Source organism: Mustela nigripes, chromosome 1, assembly GCF_022355385.1.
Source record: "Mustela nigripes isolate SB6536 chromosome 1, MUSNIG.SB6536, whole genome shotgun sequence".
In the NCBI taxonomy this organism is placed as follows: domain Eukaryota; kingdom Metazoa; phylum Chordata; class Mammalia; order Carnivora; family Mustelidae; genus Mustela; species Mustela nigripes.
In genome coordinates, this window is record NC_081557.1 from 51,506,008 (window position 1) to 51,525,922 (window position 19,915).

Below are 19,915 nucleotides of genomic sequence, written 5' to 3' on the forward strand. Positions count from 1 at the left end.
TGGGATAGTTGTCCCACCTGCCACCTAAGGCAGATCTTTCTCCTGTATCCTCACCTGTAGGATGGAGAGCCTGTCCATCTCATCTTCTCAGGAAGTTTTGCTGTGCTTCACCCTGTCCTCCTGTTACTGAGCTCACTGTTCTCTGTGCCAAATTCTCCACTCCATTTTCCCACTTCATCACTCCTGAATTCATACCAGCCTTCCGTCATCCCCCACTACTTCATTTAAACTTGTGTTTACCATATTTCCAAAGCTCCCTACCAATGAACTCTAACAATTACATCCATTATACATGTTTTCATGTCCATTTTGCCTAATCTGTCAGCCGCATTTAACTATTGATAATATAGTCTTTCTTAAATCAACACTTTCTCTGAGCTTTTTTGATGAGACACTTGGTTTTCCTTAAATCTTTCTGACTAGTTCTTTTCTGGCTGCTCTTCATTTTCACCATTCCTTGTTGATATTCTCAAGGCTCTGAAATAGCTGTCTTTATGATTTCTGTAGGCCATCTCGTTCATATCTATGGCTGTAGTACCTATCTCAATTATTGTTTCAAATACTTTATTTATTTATTGACAGGAGAGAGAGCACAAGTAGGCAGAGCAATAGGCAGAGGGAAATGGAGAAGCAGGCTCCCCACCGAGCAGAGAGCCTGATGTGGGGCTTGATCCCAGGACCCCAGGATCATGACCCAAGCTGAGGGCACACGTTTATCCCACAGAGCCACCCAGGCACCCCTCCATCTCAGTTTTTATAATTCCTTAACATTTTTACCCCAAATTTCTCTTCTAACCTTATATATAATAAAATTGTGTATAACACATATATTTTATATCTATTATACACCTAAATAACATATTTACTTGTTTCTCCTCCAGTGCCCAGTCTCATTTCACAGATAACACCATCTACCTACTTACTCAATCAAAACACAAAATGGTCAACTTTGACTCCTCCCTCTTCACCACCTTTACAACCAATCTGTCCCAAAGTCCTTTCAGTTCCACCAATTATAGCGCAAATCCATTCACATCTTTTCCTCTCCACTATTGGAATCCTAATCAAAACTGTCACCATTCTGGCTTAGATCACTGTAGCAACCTCTAACCCAGGTCTGCAGTAGTCAGGGTGCTCTTTACAAAATATAACCCCAATCCTGTCACTCCCACACTTAAAAAAGTCTTTGGTTATTCTCCCATTGTCCTTAAGGGTATAGTCTTGGTATCATATGGTTTACAGGACCTCACCCTGTCTGGCCTCTGCTGTCCTCTGCAGCCCTGAGCCCGCATTCTGTTCCTCACACCAGCCACTAACTGTCTGTTTCAATGCCACCTGTACTTGTGTCAACATTGAGATGAAATTCTGTCAGTTGCTTAGGCCAACCACTTTGGAGTTCTCCTTGACTTCCCTGGCTCCCATACATCATGTAAGATTAGCCAACCAATCTTGTTGGTTCTGTCTTCAAAACAGGCCAATTCAGCCACTTCTGACCACTTCCACAGCTGCTGTCCTGGTTTAAACCACCCTCTTCCCTTGCTTTGATTTTTGCAGTGGCCTTTCCATGTTTCCTTTCTTCTCCCCTGAAGTTTGTCCTCACAATCCCACAGAGTTTCCCCTCATTTGGAGTAAAAGCCAAAGTCCTTATTGTGACTGGGCATGATCCAGACCCTTTACCTTACTGACTTTATTTCCTTTCCCTTTCCTTTGTTCTACTGCAGCCCTTTCCCATCCTGTAAGTGTGCCTGTGGTCTGCCTCATGGTGTCACCGCATTAGCATCAACTTGCAGTGACACACACTTAAGGCTTTAGTGATACTATACAACTCAGTAGAAAAATGTGAGCGCCTGGGGCTCCTGGGGCGCCTGGATGGCTCAGTGGGTTAAGCCCCTGCCTTTGGCTCAGGCCCTGATCTCAGGGTCCTGGGATCGAGCCCCCACATCGGGCTCTTTGCTCAGTGGGGAGCCTGCTTCCCCCTCTCTCTGCCTGCCTCTCTGCCTACTTGTGATCTCTCTGTCTGTCAAATTAATAAATAAAATCCTTTAAAACAAAATGTGAGTTTTTTTTCTTTAGTCATGACCAAGTGAAACAGTCTCTTTTCCTCTGCCAGGTGGAAGGAAAGGGAGATGAGCATTTCTAGTAAGTGCGCAAAAGCAGAGAGTGATGAGCTCGTGTGTCTTGAGACTGTGAAGAAACCACTTGAGCATAATAAGCTGCACATACATCAGGCAGACAGGTCTGGTCCCTTAGGCCTGGAAAGCTGGGCAGAGGAGTGGAAATTGAAGACAATAAGTGATTAGGAAGCAGAGCTGAGAAGCAACATGAGTTTAAAAAAAAAAAAAAAAACTTAAGAGGATAAAGAATAATTCTGGCTTCTAATGAGTAGCCAGGAATGCAGCTAAAACATCCTGAAATGCATACAACAGCAAAGAATTTTCTAGAGTGGCAGTGGAATGGAGAGATAGTAATGTTTCAAGGAAAAATGACTTGTTGACTTGGTGAATCATTGCAAATACAAAAGGCAAAGAAGGTGGCTAAAGATTGAATGTCATTTTAAGCCTGAGTAACTGATAAAAGTGGTGGTAGGAAACTAATCTGAAGAGGAGAAAGTACGTTAGTTTGAAGTAAAGTCATGACCTCAAAATATACTGAGTATATATGTTGTCACGTTTTCTACAGATGCACTGAGCAGAATTGATCTTAATATACACAATAAAAAATTTCAATTAACTATATCATGCCCTTATCCCCAGTTGAACCATTAAAGAACAGACCTTGATGTGGGTTCCTGAAGGTGAAGGCAAGAAACCGTCACCAATTTGGAATTCTTTGTAAAATTGTCTATGTTGGGGAGAGGGTAGTGCTTTTAATAACTGTTATCTTTTTAAAGGAAGAATGACTCATAGTCACTTCCTTTTACAGTTTTTTTCCAAATTCAGTGAAATTCATTCTTCGTGTACCACACATGCACACACATAGAAAGTAATTCACACATATCTATATGTGAATTCATATACATAAGAATCTCTTTTTTGCTCATTCCATTTACTGGCATCTCAGTAGATCTACTTTGCAGCCTTAGCTGTTGACTATCATGACTCTTTGGATTACAGTCTTGAAATATTTTCTTGGTTCCTGAAGGAAAGATGAAGTTATATTCAGTATATTTAGTTTTGCTTATTTAATATTACAGAATCCTGGAGATGGAGGAGGTATACTTCATCTAGTCTACTGAGTCATTCAGTGTTTGGTACTCCCACCCCCCTCACCTGTGTGTCAGTTTCTAGGGCTGCTGTAACAAAATATCACAGACTTGGTGGCTTCAAACAGCAGAAAGTTATTCTCTCATAGTTCTAGAGGCCTGCGGTCCTAAACTAAAGTATCAGCAGGGTCACACTCCCTCCAGAGGCTCTTGGGGAGAATCTTTCCTTGCCTTTTCCAGCCTCTAGTGGTCCCAGGTAAGGCTATGCAACTAATTTCTGCCTCCATCTTCACATGATGTTCACCTCTGCGTCTGTTCCTCTGTGTGGCCCTGATACAGACATGTATTGGCTATAGGGCCTGCCCAGATAACTAAAGACGATCTCATCTTGGGATCTTAACTTAATGGCAGCCCTTTTTCCAAATAAGGTCACATTCACAGAATTTGGGTATGGACATACCTTTGGGGGACCACCATTCAGCCTATTAGGCCCCTGAATATATGTCCATTATTTGTTGTCCATCTTTTGGACCCAGGATCTTTTGGATTTTGAGTGACTCTGGGTGAAATCAATTTTCCTGTAACTTTTACGATTAACTTCGGTTCTCCCTGTTTGAAACCATGAGAACAAAAACAATTCTTTTTCTCTCTGGAAGTCCTTCGTTTGTTTTCTCTGCAACTTCTGTGCTCCAGAGTGAACATCTCTTATTCTTTCAACCATTTCTCTTAGAACCAGAGCTCCCATTCTTCTAGTGATCCTGGTTGTGCTGCTTCTCTTAAGCATTTAGAGGCGATAAAGAATACTGAATTTATAATTGAAGACCTAATACTCCAGTCATGTCTCTCCCACTGAGTAGGTGATCAAGGCAAATCATTTTTTTTTTTTAACAAAAACCCTGGACCATCTGCTTCACTGCATGCTTTTTATAGTCAAATGAGATTATTATAAAACCCATATGAAATATAACCTATAAGAATTTCCCAATTGGGGGCACCTGGGTGGCTCAGTGGGTTAAGCCTCTGCCTTCAGCTCAAGTTTTGATCTCAGGGTCCTGGGATTGAGCCCCATATTGGGCTCTCTACTCCACAGGGAGCCTGCTTCCCGCCTCTCTCTGCCTGCCTCTCTGCCTACTTGTGCTCTCTCTCTCTCTCAATCTCTGTCAAATAAGTAAATAAAATCTTTAAAAAAAATTTTTTTTTGAAAGCAATGTAAGGTAGGAACTCTGTCCTAATGATCGATCTGTCTTAAAATTATCCTATTTGAACCTTTGGCTTTAATCACTCTTCAGATTTGTTTTAATGTTATGTACACACACCTTATGACTTTTTCTATAAAGAAGTCCTGATGAAGTAATAAAGTCCATGTTGTGAGACCCATTTTTCAGGAATGTAGAGACTTGGCTTATTAGCATGTGCTTATTTCAATGTACTGTTTCTGTATTGGTAACTTGAAGGTGTAGATATATGTGGGATTGGAAAGCTGTGCAGATAGTCTACATGTGATGTTTATAGAATAACAACTACATAATACAGAACTTTGGGACTCTAATAGATTCCTTCCAGAGGGCCCCTGTGTTACTACGTCTTTGCAATTAGGTAGTTTCTTTGCAAGATACCTCATACAAATTTGGATGATGCCCAAACACCCTGGGAAAGCCTAGTGCTGCACTTTGCTTATCCTAAGTTTGCTGTTATTTTTATGTATCTCAATTTAGGGACACACCACATGGCCTGCTTTATTTTTTGCTGTTTCAATTAAATACAAAGCTTTATCTTCTTGATGGATGTATGAAACATTTGGTGTTCCCTTAGTAGAGAATAAAGAAGTTCATGAACTTACTCATTCCGCAATGCCTGTAATTTTATAGCACAGTGAATTTACCTTTCGGAAACCATATGTAATCAACAGCTTTCAAGAATTTAATATGGGGCCCCTGGGTGGCTCAGTGGGTTAAGCCTCTGCCTTTGGCTGGGGTCATGATCTCAGGGTTGTGGGATCAAGCCCCACGTCAGGCTCCCTGCTTAGCCAGAAGCCTGTTTCCTCCTCTCTGCCTGCCTACCTGTGATCTCTCTCTCTCTCTCTCTCTCTGGCAAATAAATAAATAAATAAATAAATCTTTTTAAAAAATTTTAATATAAAGTTTTTTTTTTTAAAGATTTTATTTATTTATTTGACAGACAGAGATCACAAGTAGGCAGAGAGAGAGGAGGAAACAGTGTCCCTGCTGAGCAGAGAACCCAATGCGGAGCTTGATCCCAGCACCCTGGGATCCTGACTAAGAAGAAGGCAGAGGCTCTAACCCACTGAGCTACCCAGGTGCCCCAATATAAAGGTTTTCAATTATTTCCTTCATTTTTCCTGGAAAACAATATCCATCAGACTTTATGGAATGTACCTTTTCCTCGGACAGTTGAAATTAAGAATGTCCACTAATTGTCACCTTCCATTCATTTCAATAGGATTATTTTATTTTTGAGAATAATCATATATTGCAGAACTAAAGAAGGTGAAGTTTTCTTCTTGATCCTATCTAAATTGTGATTGATCTGTGTTTGTGTGTTTATTTCAGAGGATAGAAATGTATGTTTGGTCTTGAGAATTGGGAAGATATGAGTAGAATATAACATTTTCTTCATTTGCAGGGATAAGGAAAAGGTAATAGTGAGAGAAACTTATTTTCTGAAATAACTCATCATGTTGATAAGGATCCACAAATCTCATGCCTTTGTTAATTCAATGAGTCAGGCTAAAATGGAAAGTCTGATGAGAGCTCTGTGGCATGACATTGACTTGGAGAAATAACATACAAATAGCACGCCTGTGGGTGTGAGTGAATTTTGGATGAATTTTCACTCATATTAGTACTGTTGATTTGACTGGCCACCTTGAAAGAAACAGAAATCTTATATGTTGCTTTCAAGTCTGATTTTTCCCCCCTTAATCTTCTTTTCTATTTAATATAACTTGAGCTGTCAGGCCCAAATTATTAGAGGAAAAGCTTTTAGGATCTTAAGTTTAGAGTGGTAAGTTTATGATGCATAAATATGAAGCATAGTGGTCTCAACTTCTTGGGGTTAGTTGGGTCATTTTTTTATGTATTAGTCCATTGTGGCATGATCTATTCAACTTTTTGGAAAGTTATTTATTTGAGAGAGAAAGAGAGCACATGTGTAGGAGGGGTGGGGCAGAGGGAAAGGGAGAGAAAGACCCCAGCAGACTCCACGCTAAGCTTGGAGCCCGTTGTAGGGCTCAGTCTCGTGACGCTGAGATTATGACCTGAGCCGAAACCGAGAGTCGCACGTTCAACCAACTGAACCAACCAGGCATCCCTCAGGTTTTTTTTAAACAAAGGAACCATTGATCTGATTGGACTAATTATGAAGATATTAAGCTAATGGGTTGCAGGGACTATAACCAGCTGGTAGTCCAAGTCTTTACATATTTATGCTGTATTCAGGGAACTTCTATCTGTGTCAACAACTTGGAGGTTATTTTACTCAAGCTTTGGAAAACTTCTGATCCTACTGGATTTTTTTTTTTTTAAGGTTTCCATTATATCCAAAAGGAGGGGAGAAGTTACAATTTGATTATGGTGTCTATCTTCTGAACAAAAATATAGCACAGGTAAGTAACCTCTCTTCACTCCTTTTCTACTTCCCACATACAACCTACTTCTTGGATTGCTGACCATCTTTCTTTATAAATAAGTACTACTACAGTTGACTGTTTTATTTAACCAGTTACGGTGATAATGTGAAGTTCTTTTTTGGCCACAGCTTAATTTTACGCCATTATAAGTACTCCTGAGAAGCAGTGGGTGCACATTGAAATCCTTCTAAACTCAGAAGCCCTTTACTAAGTTGTTACTTGCTAGTAGACTGTACTTGAATATGTCCATTTATAACTTTTTTCCTATAAAGCTTTCTTCTCTTAGATCAGTTTGTTCTCTTAAACCACTTTTAGGGACTCATTTTGCATTGGGTGTTGTTTATGGAGTAAAAGTTTAGTGCCTCTGGCAAGTCCTTAATGGTCTCCTCACCTTGTTTTGCAAGAACCAAAAAGAAAAGACCAACCACGTGGTCCTTCCAACCCATCTGAGGTTTTTGCAGCTCTCTCGACATTAAGCCAGTTAGTATCTCATTTAAATAAAGTCTTCCCATTTGCTGTAGAAAGACTAACAGGTGCTCGGGTTTTCATTTTTTAAAAAGAGCCATGCAGAATTTCTATAGCATACTTGACTGTGTTTCCAGAGGTAGACGTTTCGTATATTTTCTAGTTGTAAAGGAATATCAGCTTCACTGCATTGTTTTTATTTGGACATAGTTGGAATAGCACATGGATAAGCATCCAGGATTTGACTGTTATTTAAAGACATTATCAGCTGTATCTTCAGACCTTCTCTTTTAGTAGAAGCAAGAAGGTTTATGATTTTTTTTTGTTTGTTTTTAAAAGACTGCCTTTTATCTGTCTGCATATAAAGACTCACTGAAAATTTCCCTTATTCTTTCCTGATGGATCTAAAATTATTCCTCCATATGGTATCATCTTTGCCTGGCAATCCCTCATCAAATATCAGTTTAATGTTTAATTTGATTTTATTTAGATTCTTATCTTTTCCGATATTGGATCAAATTTCTAGTCTGCAGTCTTCAGTTAATTATTTCCTTTGTAAGTGCGTACTCCTCGCCCTCGCAGTCATACTGCTTGCTTATTACTGCCATTCCAGCCTGTGTTCTTTACTTCAGGCAGTCTACCGAGCCCACAGGCTCTGACCTGTGACTCATCTTTCCATTCTTGTGCCATTCTTCCCACACCTGATGCTTTCCCTCTCTCCACTTTTGGCAGAGAATCACCTTAGTCTAAGAAATAGGACTTTAGGGGCACCTGGCTCACTTGTTTGGTGGAGCATGCTACCCTTGATCCTGGGGTCATGAGTTCAAGCCACATGTAGGGCATAGAGCCTGCTTGGGTGGGGGGGGGGGGGGGAAGGAAGGAAAGAAAGAAATAGGACTTGTATTTCAAGGCTGTCTTATGCTACTGATTATAGTTTTATTTTTTTCTGATTATAGTTTTTATACTATGGAAAAGGCAGAAGTGGCCTAAGAGTGCATGAAGGGAGAAGAGGGCTACGTAAATTAGAGAGTACCTCCAGGTGAGGTCAGCCAGTGTGGAAAAGGGCACATGAGTCCAGAGTCTGGGGGGCAGGATGTCAGGAAGGTTGGTGGAACTAATTTCTGATCTGAATGCAGAGGTTTGTCTCTCCTTGCTCTATTTTCTGTTTCTTGCCCTAAATACTTAGGGTGAGGTCCAAAGTCTGTTGGAAGATTCTAAAACCTACTCCTGATTAAGGCTAGAGCTGAATGTCTGGATTTCCTGGTAAATTTCAGCTGCGCGCACATGTGCGTGTGGACACACACACACACACACACACACACACACAGAGCTCACACACATCACATAGGAATGCCAGAGAAAAAAAAGAAAGAGGCGCTATGAATAGTTCAGCTTGCTTTGAAAACAAAAAACAAGACAAAGATGGAGGCTGTGTGCAGTGGAAAATATGGGCAAGTCCACACTGCACCTCAGACTCAGCTCGGGTACCTGTTTGGTCCTCACTCTGGAGCACTTCCCAAGACTATTCTTAACTGAACCAAGGTCACAAGCATGCTGAACTAGTTTTATTCATCTGTTTAAACTATAGATGGTTTCTAGTTTTATTTGAATCTGCAGCTTAATAATTTTTTTGGAAGATTTGAGAGACTATGTTTGTCACTTGTGTGTGGGTTAAAGATTGATAAGTTAACTCCTTTAAATCCAGAGAGTGCAAGTATCTTGCCCTCTGTATTTTTCGTCACTGTGTGGCAGTTTTAAAAGGAGAGGACAATCAGCTTTTTATAAACAAATTGTCTTGGGTTTCAGAGTGCAATCAGGAGGCCCCTTCTGACAATTTAGAAAGAAACTATTATCGAATTTGTGACCTTAAGCCTTTTTTTGCTTCAACTGTATAAGGTCCATCTTCTAATATTTCTTGCGAGGATGCCCATTATCACCACTGCTATTCAACATAGTACTAGAAGTCCTAGCCTCAGCAATCAGACAACAAAAGGAAATTAAAGGCATCCAAATCAGCAAAGAAGAAGTCAAATTATCACTCTTCACAGATGATATGATACTATATGTGGAAAACCCAAAAGACTCCACTCCAAAACTGCTAGAACTTGTACAGGAATTCAGTAAAGTGTCAGGATATAAAATCAATGCACAGAAATCAGTTGCATTTCTCTACACTAATATTTCTTGCGAAATATTTCATTTTGTCTTTGGCCTTGATACCATCACTTTGTTACAGTTCAATTTATAACAAATCAAAAAAGCTTTAATCAGTATGAGCCCTAATCATACATTGTATGAGGAAAAAATTTCCAACTTTTTGAAGATTTAGTTTTCTATACCTTACATATATTTCTGTACCTTACATATTAATACATGTTGTCAAAGGAGAGCTTTTTCTTCTCAGCCAGTCTCATTTATACCCCACCTCTAGAGATGTGAACAAATCGTACTATTAAAATGGCCCCACCTCAGTAATTTATAGGCCAGGTTAGTGGAGGTGGATGAAAGCATTGGCATGTGCTAAAGTGCCAGAGAAAAAGGAGTGAAGTCATTTAATACTGCATCCATAACTTGGTTGAGGATTTGAATAGTCAATAGGACCTTTCATCACAACCAGAAGTAGTAGTAAAATCACTTTTTTAGTAGAGGAAATGACAGAATTTAGTAATATTTGTTACTTCAGTATTTGGGACCAGTCCAGCCCGTTTTGAAAGCACAAGCTTAGAAAGACAGGCCTTCAAGTAGAAATCCTCAAGTGTTGTTTGAAGAGCTGAGAGGGGTGGTAAGGCCTCCTTGCCCTCTTCCTGTCATTGCGGTCTAAAGGTATGTGTCTGTGTGCTCTACTGGGTATTGAAAGTGAATAAAGCGAAGTGCCTTGTTTTTAGTACCATTTGGTAATATTTTTCACTTGTCAGCCCCTTTGTCTGGAAATAGCTTTCTTTGTTGGTCAACATGTAACACTATAGAAACAGGCCTGGCAAAATTCAGGCATAGTATAATTAACATTGTTTAAAAACTAGGTTCTGGGGCACTTGGGTGGCTCAGTCATTAAGCCTCTGCCTTCAGCTCGGGTCATGATCCCAGGGTCCTGGGATCAAGCCCCACATTGGGCTCCCTGCCCCACGGGGGCCTGCTTCTCCCTCTCTCACTCCCCCTGTTTGTGTTCCCTCTCTTGCTGTCTCTCTCTCTCTCTCTCTGTAAAATAAATAAATAAATAACCAGGTTCTTGCCACAATTGTCCGTAACTTTATAAGCACATTACATTAGAATTTGCATATAACACAGTAGTTTGCTTTTAGTTCTCAGAGCATAAAAAGTAATAAATAAAAAAATACAATACTTTTGCCTTACATTTATGGAGAGTTCTATTGTTTGAAACATATATATGTATCCACGTGACCCTCATTATCACCCTATGAAATGAAAGACGCAGCTAATGTTAAAGACAGTATGGCTTTGGACATCTGTTGCCCCAGTTAGGATCACATATTCTGACAGGTGGGGCTGAGATTCCCTTGCTTCCGTATGCTTCATTTTTCTGTATACAGTTGACCCCTAAAACAACATGAATTTGAACCATGAAGGTCCACTTATATATATGGGTTTTTGTTGTTGTTGTTTTGTTTTTGTTTTTGTTTTGCTAAGGACAGTACTATAAATGTATTTTTCTCTTTCTTGTGACTTAACATTTTCTCTAGCATATTGTAAGAGCAAGCACACAGTATGTAATACATATACAGAATATGTATTAATCAACTGGTTGTATTATTGGTAAGCTTTCCAGTCAGCAGGAGGCAATTAGTAGTTAGGTTTTGGGGAGTCAAAAGTTAGAGACAGTTTTCATCTGAGTGCGCAGTCAGCATCCCTAACCCTTGCATTGGTCAACAGTCCACTGTATTTCCATCCTAAAAGTACACAGAGTCAAAGAAGATGACGTTCCCATATAGGAAAGAAACTGAATGTTCATTGAGCAGAGACAGCTATTTCACACATTATGATATTTCAGTGAGTAAGCATGATGCTTAAAACTGTAAACTCTCAAAAGAATGTTGAATGAATAAATGAATGGTTATACACAGTTAAGAAACAGATCCCAAAGAATTGTGACTTGCTTCAAATTATGAATTGAGTCAACAAGTATTTTTGTGCATCTACCATGTGCTGTATATTCGGAGTGAGAACAGTGAATAAGGGGACGCCTGGTGGCTCAGTTGGTTAAGCACCTGCCTTCAGCTCAGGTCATGATTCTGGAGTCCTGGGATCGGGTCCCACATCAGGCTCCCTGCTCAGCATGGAGTCTGCTTCTCCCTCTGATCCACCCCTTCTCATGCTCTCTCCCTCTCTTTCTCATTTTCTCTCTCTCAAATAAATAAATAAAATCTTAAAAAAAAAAAAAAAAAAAAAAAGAACAGTGAGTAAGACACATAAGATCTCTGTCTCCTAAATAAGCCAGGTACAAAAACTCAGATACTGTATGGCTCCACTTATATGAATTATCAGAACTAGGCAAATACATAGAAGTTGGAGGTTACTAGGAGCTGGGAAAGGGGGAAATGGGAGAGTTATTACTTACCTCTGTAACAGTTTCTGTCTGGGGTGATGAAAAAATTTTAGAAGAAGATAGTGTTGATAGTTCCGTAACATTGTGAATATAATGATAATGCCACTGAATTATACACTTAAAAATGGTTTTTAAATGGCCCAAATGACACATTTTATGTAATATATTTTACCGTAATTAAAGATAATAATAATATATTAAATACATTGGATTATACACTTCACAATGGTGAATGTTATGGTAGGTGAGCTATATCAGAATAAAGCTTTTTAAAAAAAAAAAACTCATTGAACTTATAAGCTAATGAAAAGACAGTAAACAAAATATTCTTAGATTGTGTTAAGTGCTATAATAGAAATCAGCTAGGCGATATAATGGCACATAACTGGAGAGAGGGACCTGCAGATAACATTGTCAAATAAGCCTTATTGAGGAAGCAATATTGAGTTAAAACATGGAGATGACAAGGAACCAGCCATGCAAAGAGCTAGGAAATAATAAATTAAGGTCATGGGAGCAATGAGTGCCCAATCCCTGATGTAGGAAAGAGCTTGTGTAGATGGCTAATGTGATAGGAGTATAGTAAGTAAGGAGAGAGGTAACCAGGGAGTATATCCTATAAGGCCTGAAAGATTATAAAGAGTTTGAATTTAATTCTAAATACAAAGGGAAGCCAATGAATAATTAAAGCAGGATAGTGGCTTGATTTATTTTTTCAAAGATTGTTCTTCCTTCTCTCATGAATTATAAAGAAGTAGAATAGAACTAAGATACCACTGAGGTGGCTGTCTCAAAAGACCTAATGAGGGTTGTTGGTAGCTCAGACTAGGATAGTAGGGATAGAGATGGAGAGAACTGAACAGATTTAAAATGTATGATGGTTGGTGCTAAACATCCCTGATCTTCAGGGAAATGCAAATCAATACCATGATGAAATATCACCTCACTATTATCCAAACACAAAAATTAGCCAGTGTTGGCAAGGATACGGAGAAAAGGAAACATTTGTGTACTGTTGGCAGGAATATAAATTGGTGCAGACAAAATGGAAAACAATGTGGAGGTTCCTCAAGAAATTCAAAATAGAGCTATCATATGGTGTAACAATTCCACTTCTGGGTATTTAACCGAAGGAAATGAAAACACTAAGTCTAAAAGATGTCTTCACCCACATATTCACTGTTGCATTATCTGCAGTAGCTCAGATATGTAAACAGTTTAAATGTCCATCAGTGGATGGAGGGATAAAAAAAAGTATGGTATGTGTACACACACACACACATTCCCTGGAAAATTATTCAGCCATAATAAAAGAAGTAAATCCTGCCATTTGCAACAAATGGATGGATCTTGAGGGCATTGTGCTAAGTGAAACAAGTCAGGTAGAGAAAGACAAGTGCTAAATGATCTCATTTATATGTGGAATCTTAAAACAAAAATCGAACTCAGGTACGGAGACTGTTCAGGGGTTGCCAGAGCTGGGGGCATTAAGGAGTGAATAAAATGTCTGAAAATGGTCAAAAAGCCCAACTTCCAGTTATAAAGCAAATAAGTCCTGGAGATATAATGTATAGCATGGTAACTACAGTTAATAATACTGTGTCGTATATTTTAAGTTGCCAAGAAGGGTGCCTGGGTAGCTCAGTCAGTTAAATGTCTGCCTTCAGCTCAGGTCATGGTCCCAGCATCCTGGGATGGAGCTGGAAGTCTGTAGAGCTCCCTGCTCAGCGGGGAGCCTGCTTCTCCTCCTCACCTCATGCACTCTCTCACTATCTCTGTTGTTATCTCTCAAATAAATAAATAAAATCTTTTTTAAAAAAGTTACTAAGAAAGTACAGATATTTGACTTGTGGTGGGCTTATATTCTGATTACCATTATCCTTTGTAAATTAAAAATACCATGTCAAAAATGTATTTAATACTACTAACTGACTGAATGTCATAGCTTAGCCTGGCCTATGTTAAACATACTCAGAACACTTTCGTTAGCCTACAGTTGGGCAAAATCATCTAACACAAAGCGCATTTTGTAATAAAGTATTGAATATCTCATGTAATTTATTGAATACTCTACTGAAAGTGACAGAATGGTTTTATGGGGACAAAATGGTTGTGAAGGCATCAGTTGCTTACCGTTGTGGTCACATGGCTGACAGAGTTGTAGCTCTCCACTGCTGCCCAGCATCGTGAGAGAGGATTGTACCACCTATCACCGGCCTAGTGAATGTGTATCAATTTCACTCCATCTATAACCCACACCATCAAAAAATCGTTAGTCAAATAAATCACTGTTCGTCAGAGGCCGTCCATATATCTTAAAATTCTCACCCTAAGAAACTTCTCACCTTGAGAAAAAAAATTAGTAACTATAAGGTGATGAATGACTAGACTAATTGTGATGATCATTTTGCAAATTATATACTTATCCAGTCGTTATGTTGTACACCTAAAACTAAAACAGTGTTTCATATTAATTATATGTGTATTTAAATATTTTATTTATTTATTTATTTAACAGAGCGATAGCACAAGCAGGCAGAGCGGGCAGGCAGAGGGAGAGGGAAAAGCAGGCTTCTCGCTTAGCAGGGAGCCTGACGCAGGGCTCAATCCCAGGATCTTGGGATCATGACCTGAGCCAAAGGCAGACTCTTAGCCGGGTGAGCCACCCTGGTGCCTGTCTGTTGTTATTTTTAAATGAATTAAATATTTAAAAGTAACTTCTAATATGGTAAACATTAGTATAAATGACCCATATAAAAAGAAAGTTCTTTAACGTCCTCAGTAATTTGAAAAAATGTAGAGATCTTGAGACCAAAAGGTTTAAGAACTGCTGTCGTAGAGAAGGTGGCCATCCAGATTTCCTACAAAACAATTGAATTGCTCATAGTCTGTTTCCTAAATTTGGAACATGATATAAGAGACTTAACAGTTAAATTCTGGTAATATGTTCAGTACAAGTCCATCAGTATGTTCAGTTCATGGCCAGGAACTATCAGTGGGCTCTTTCCTAATTGCCTTTGACATTTCTTAAGCCAGGCCTTTTCACTCCTTTCTAGAAAGCTCAGGGACTTAACAGTAATACTTTTTGAGGATCTAGTTTACAAATATTAATGATGATTTACATTTGTTCTGAATGTAATGTAGCTTTTTATTATACTTTTACTTCTTTATCACATTTCATGCTCATTGAAGCAGTTGACCGGGTCTGTCTTTAGAGATAAGAAATTGAGCTGCTACTACACTAACTTCCAGAGGACGACAAAACTATTAAATGGCAAACAAATCAAGACCAAATCTCCAGATGTCAATCTGGCTATATCCCACTGACGTTTATTTCTTTATTTCTTTTTTAAATTTTTAAAAAATGTGGGTCTTCTTACAATCCTATGAGGTAAATAGGTCACAGACCGTGATCTGCCTTTTGTGGATGGGAAGCCTGAGAGCAAGAGCTCAACAGAAGAACCAGGTCTAGAATGCGGGGACTTCATGACCGCTCTTCCTTTCACTCTCCTACCTCTCTTCCCCCTCAGGTTATTTTAAGACTTCATAGAAAGTAAAAGTAGATTCTCCTTCCAAAAACAGTTGGAAACCTCTGTTCTGCCAAGGACATGGTCTTTCTCTACAACCTGACTACTCTTGGGGCCTACTGTGCTCAGCTATTTAGAAGGGATGAATGCCAGCATACAACCAGCAGCTTAAATTCTTGTCTATTTCTTCAACATACAGTCCAATCTGTGTGACACATGGGAAGAAAACATGTTCTTATTTTCTTAATTCTTGAAATAGAGAATACAAATTCCAAGGATGGTTTAATAGTCAGACTGCCGTTTTCTCCCACTGCTGCCTACGAAGTTTGCCAGTAATGTAGTAGAAACGTTTTTTTTTAAAGTCCCATACCTATATCTTTAAAGAAAACTTTACTGTGATATAATTCACATATCATATAATTCACATATATAAATAAATGTACAGTTCCATGGTTTTTAGTGTATCCACTGAGTTGTGCAACTATCACCACTGTCAACTTTAAATGTTTTTATTGCCCCCAAAGAAACCCTGTACCCATTACTAAATTCCCCATTCCCCAAGACCCCCATCCCTAGGCAGCTAACATTCTACTTTCTGTTTCTACAGATTTACCTATTCCAACATTTCCTATAAATAGACTCCTAAGTATGTGATCTTTGTGATTGGCTTCTTACACTTTTATATATTCAAGGTTCATCCATGTGATAGCATGTATCATTCATTCCTCTTTTTTTTGGCCAAATCATTTTAGCTATTTGAAGATGTATATGGATATATACCAGATTTTATTAATCAGTTCATCAGTTGGTGAACATTTGGGTTATTTACACTTTTTGGCTAGAATGTATAATACTGCTAGGAATATTCATGTACAGGTTTTTTTGAGGACATATGTTCTCATTACTCTTGGGTATTTACCTGGGAGTAGAATTGCTGCACCACATGGTAACTGTTTAACATTTTGAGAATTGCCATTTGACCTTCCCAGCAGCAGTGTATAAGAGTTTCAGTTCCTTACCCATCCCCAGCAGCACTTGTTATTTTCTATATTTTCGATTATAGCCATCTTGCTGGATGCAACATGGTATCTCATTGTGGTCTTGAGTTGAACTTTCCTATTTGCTAATGATGTTGTGCATCTTTTCACATGTTTATTGGACATTTGTAATATGTTCTTTGGAGAAATACTCAGGCCCCTTGCCCATTTTTAAGTTGGATTATTTATCCTTGTTTTTGAGTTGTAAGGGTACTTTATATAACCTAGACACAAGTCCCTTCTCATATGTATGATGTGTAAACATTTTTTCCCCTTCCATAGGCTGTCTTGTTCACTTTATTGATATTGTCCATTGAAGCACAGAGGTTTTTATGTTTTACGATTTTATTTAAATTCCAGTTATTTAACATGCAGTATAATATTAGTTTCAGGTATATAATATCATGGTTCAGTACTTCCATACATCATCTGGTGCTCTTTATAACCAGTGCACTCCTTAGTTCCCATCACTCATTTAAACCGTCCCCTGGACACAATGGCTACAATCAAAAACACAAGAAACAGCTGGTGTTGGCAAGGATGTGAAGAAAGGAGCACCCTCTTGCACTGTTGTTGATGGAAACTAGTCTAGCCACTCTGAAAACAATATGGAATTTCCTCAAAAACTTAAAAATAGAACTACCCTACAATCCAGCCATTGCCCTACGACATATTAGCTGAAGAATACAAAAACACTAATTCAAAAGGATACTTGCACGCCTGTGTTTATAGCAGCATTATCTACAATAGCCAAATTATGGAAATAGCCCAAATGTCTGTCAACTGATAAACGATAAAGAAGAGGTGGTGTGTATATATATATGGTGGAATATTACTCAGCCATAAAAAGGAATGAAATCTTCCCATTCTCCAGGACATGGTTGGAGCTAGAGAGAATTATGCTAGTTTTGATAAAGTCTAATTTAAAAAAAAAAAAGTACTTATTTTAGAGAGAATGAGAGCAGAGAGAGGCAGAGGGAGAAACATTCCTTCAGCAGACTCCTCACTGAGCACGGAGCCCAACGTAGGGCTCGATCTCATGACCCTGAGATCATGACCTGAGCCAAAACCAAGAGTCGAATGCTTAACTGACAGAGCCACTCAGGCACCACAATAAAGTTCAATTTTTAAATTTACTTTTCCTTTTCTTGCTTGTGCTTTTGGTGTCATAAAAAAAATCTAAAAAAGTTTAGCACAGGTTTGCTTCTGTGTAGTTTCAGCTCATACGTTTAGGTCTGTGATCCATTCTGAATTGATTTTTTTGTAGAATTTAAGAGATCCAATTTCATTCTTTTGCATGTGAATATCTGATTATCTCAGAAAATTTTGTTGAAAAGACTACTCTCTACCCATTGAGTTGTCTTGGCCTTCTTGTTGGAAATTAACTATAAATGTGAGGATTTATTTCTGAACTCTAAATTCTATTCCATTAATCTAGATGTCTGTCCTTATGTTAGTACACTCTGTATCTTTTTAAAATTTTTTCCTGGAGTATTTTCTAAAAAATATTTTCTAAATTCAATAATAATATATGCCAATTTTAGAAAATTTTTTAAAGACTTAATTATTTTAGAGAGAGAGAGAGTGCATGTGAGTGGGAAGAGGTACAGAGAGAGAGGGAGAGGAAGAATCTCAAGCAGAGTCCCCACTGAGCATGAAGCCCAAAGTGGGCTTCAACCCAGGATCCTGGGATCATGACCTGAGGCAAAATCCAGAGTCAGCCACTGAACCAACTGAGCTACCCAGGTGCCCCATAGAAGCTTTTTTAGAGTACAGAAGAAGATAGAAGAATGGAATTTTTTAGAGTCTATAATCTCATCATTCATATTTGCCTTCCAAATCCTCAAAACTTTTTGTCTTTTTTTTGAAGATTTATTTATTATTTAGTTGACAGAAAGAGGAGGGAGAGCACTCATGGTGTGGGGAACAGGCAGATGGAGAAGAAAAGAGAGACTTTCAAGCAGACTCCTCAGTGAGCATGGAGGCCAGCACAGGGCTCGATCTTACAACCCATGAGATCATGACCTGAGCCAAAGTCATGAGTCAGACGCTTAACGAACTGAGCTACCCAAGAGCCCTTTTTCTTTTTCTTACATGGTTGAGGTAACATTATATCTTTCTGCTTTATATATAGCTTAGATATAGCTTTATATCTTTCTGCTTTTTTGAACACAAGCTTTTTCCCAGGGCAGTACAAGACCTACAATGATCAGTATCAAAGGAGAGGTTCTGTCCAAGGTACAGATCTGGCTCCTGGTAGGTAGAACCCTGTGGTGGGTTAGGGTTCCACAGACCTGGATGTGCATCCCACTGACTGTCTGGATGAACTTGGGCATGTAATAATATCTCACTGCATCTCTATTTCCTTGTATCTGTAAAGGCTGGGTAGTCCTCGCAGGATTGTTGTGGGGGCTAGAAACAGTGAATGTCAAGTTTTAGCTCAGAATTTGTCCCCAGAAAGGGTACTCAATCACTGGTAACTGCCATCATCTATTCTTGATGTTGACTTCTCATTCCTGTTAGGCTGATGTGCAGAAGGAATCCTTCAGTAGAAAGCTATCGCACATGAACTGGGATTCAAGGATTAAGGTGTTTGGCTAGTGAGAGAGGAGGGGTAATGAAGGTGCAGAAGAAGCACTGCTTAAGGTATATCAAGACCAGCCTGGTTGAAGCAGAAGGTTACCTTAATAGCAGAGATAGGAAAGATGGTTTTGTTGAACAGCATTGGCCCCAGCCCCATGCAGTTACGAGTCTTTGTACTTAAATCTGATTGTGGTCTTTATGAGCTCCCAGGGCATGTTTGGGATGTTTAGTAAATAATAACTGAAAGAATGTAGCCAGAAGACTGTTTAGTAAATGTTAGAAAATAATGTTTAATAAATAATAATTGAAAGATGTTTAGTAAATAATAACTAAAACAATTAGCCAGAAGATTGTTTTTTCCTTGTTAAGGTTGATAGTTACTTCTATTTATATATGTGTGTATTAAATATATATATATATGTATGTGTGTATGTATGTATGTATCTTGACGTATCTATTATATCTCTTTAAATAAAGGCTTTAATTGAGGTAGAAAAATCATATATGTAGTTGTTTTCCAAAAGTATCATTCTGTATTTAAAGGGATGATAATTACCTTTTTTTTTTTTTAAAGATTTTATTTATTTATTTGACAGACAGAGATCACAAGTAGGCAGAGAGGCAGAGAGAGAGGGGGCTCCCCACCGAGCAGAGAGCCCGATGCGGGGCTTGATCCCAGGACCCTGAGATCATGACCTGAGCCGAAGGCAGAGGCCTCAACCCACTGAGCCACCCAGGCGCCCCAGTATTACCTTTTTGTAGTTGTAGGTAATAGGTTAAGTGTTCATTATTAAGAACACTTAACCAATTAATTTTACTTAACACTTAATTTTAGTTATTAACCAGTTTACTAGACTTTTTTTTAAGCAGATGAGAGGGTTTTTTTTTTTT

The 19,915-nt window shown here is 38.7% G+C and overlaps 1 protein-coding gene across 5 annotated transcripts in view; it reads left to right on the forward strand.

Annotated features, from left to right (window-relative positions):
* The window catches only part of UVRAG (UV radiation resistance associated), a 301,403-nt gene that overhangs the window by 215,552 nt on the left and 65,936 nt on the right, over positions 1-19,915 (forward strand). For all 5 annotated transcript variants that reach the window (XM_059411138.1, XM_059411155.1, XM_059411145.1 and 2 more), the window contains one exon: positions 6,749-6,827. In XM_059411138.1, the coding sequence (XP_059267121.1) occupies positions 6,749-6,827 (79 nt within the window). The remainder of the gene's footprint in view (positions 1-6,748; positions 6,828-19,915) is intronic.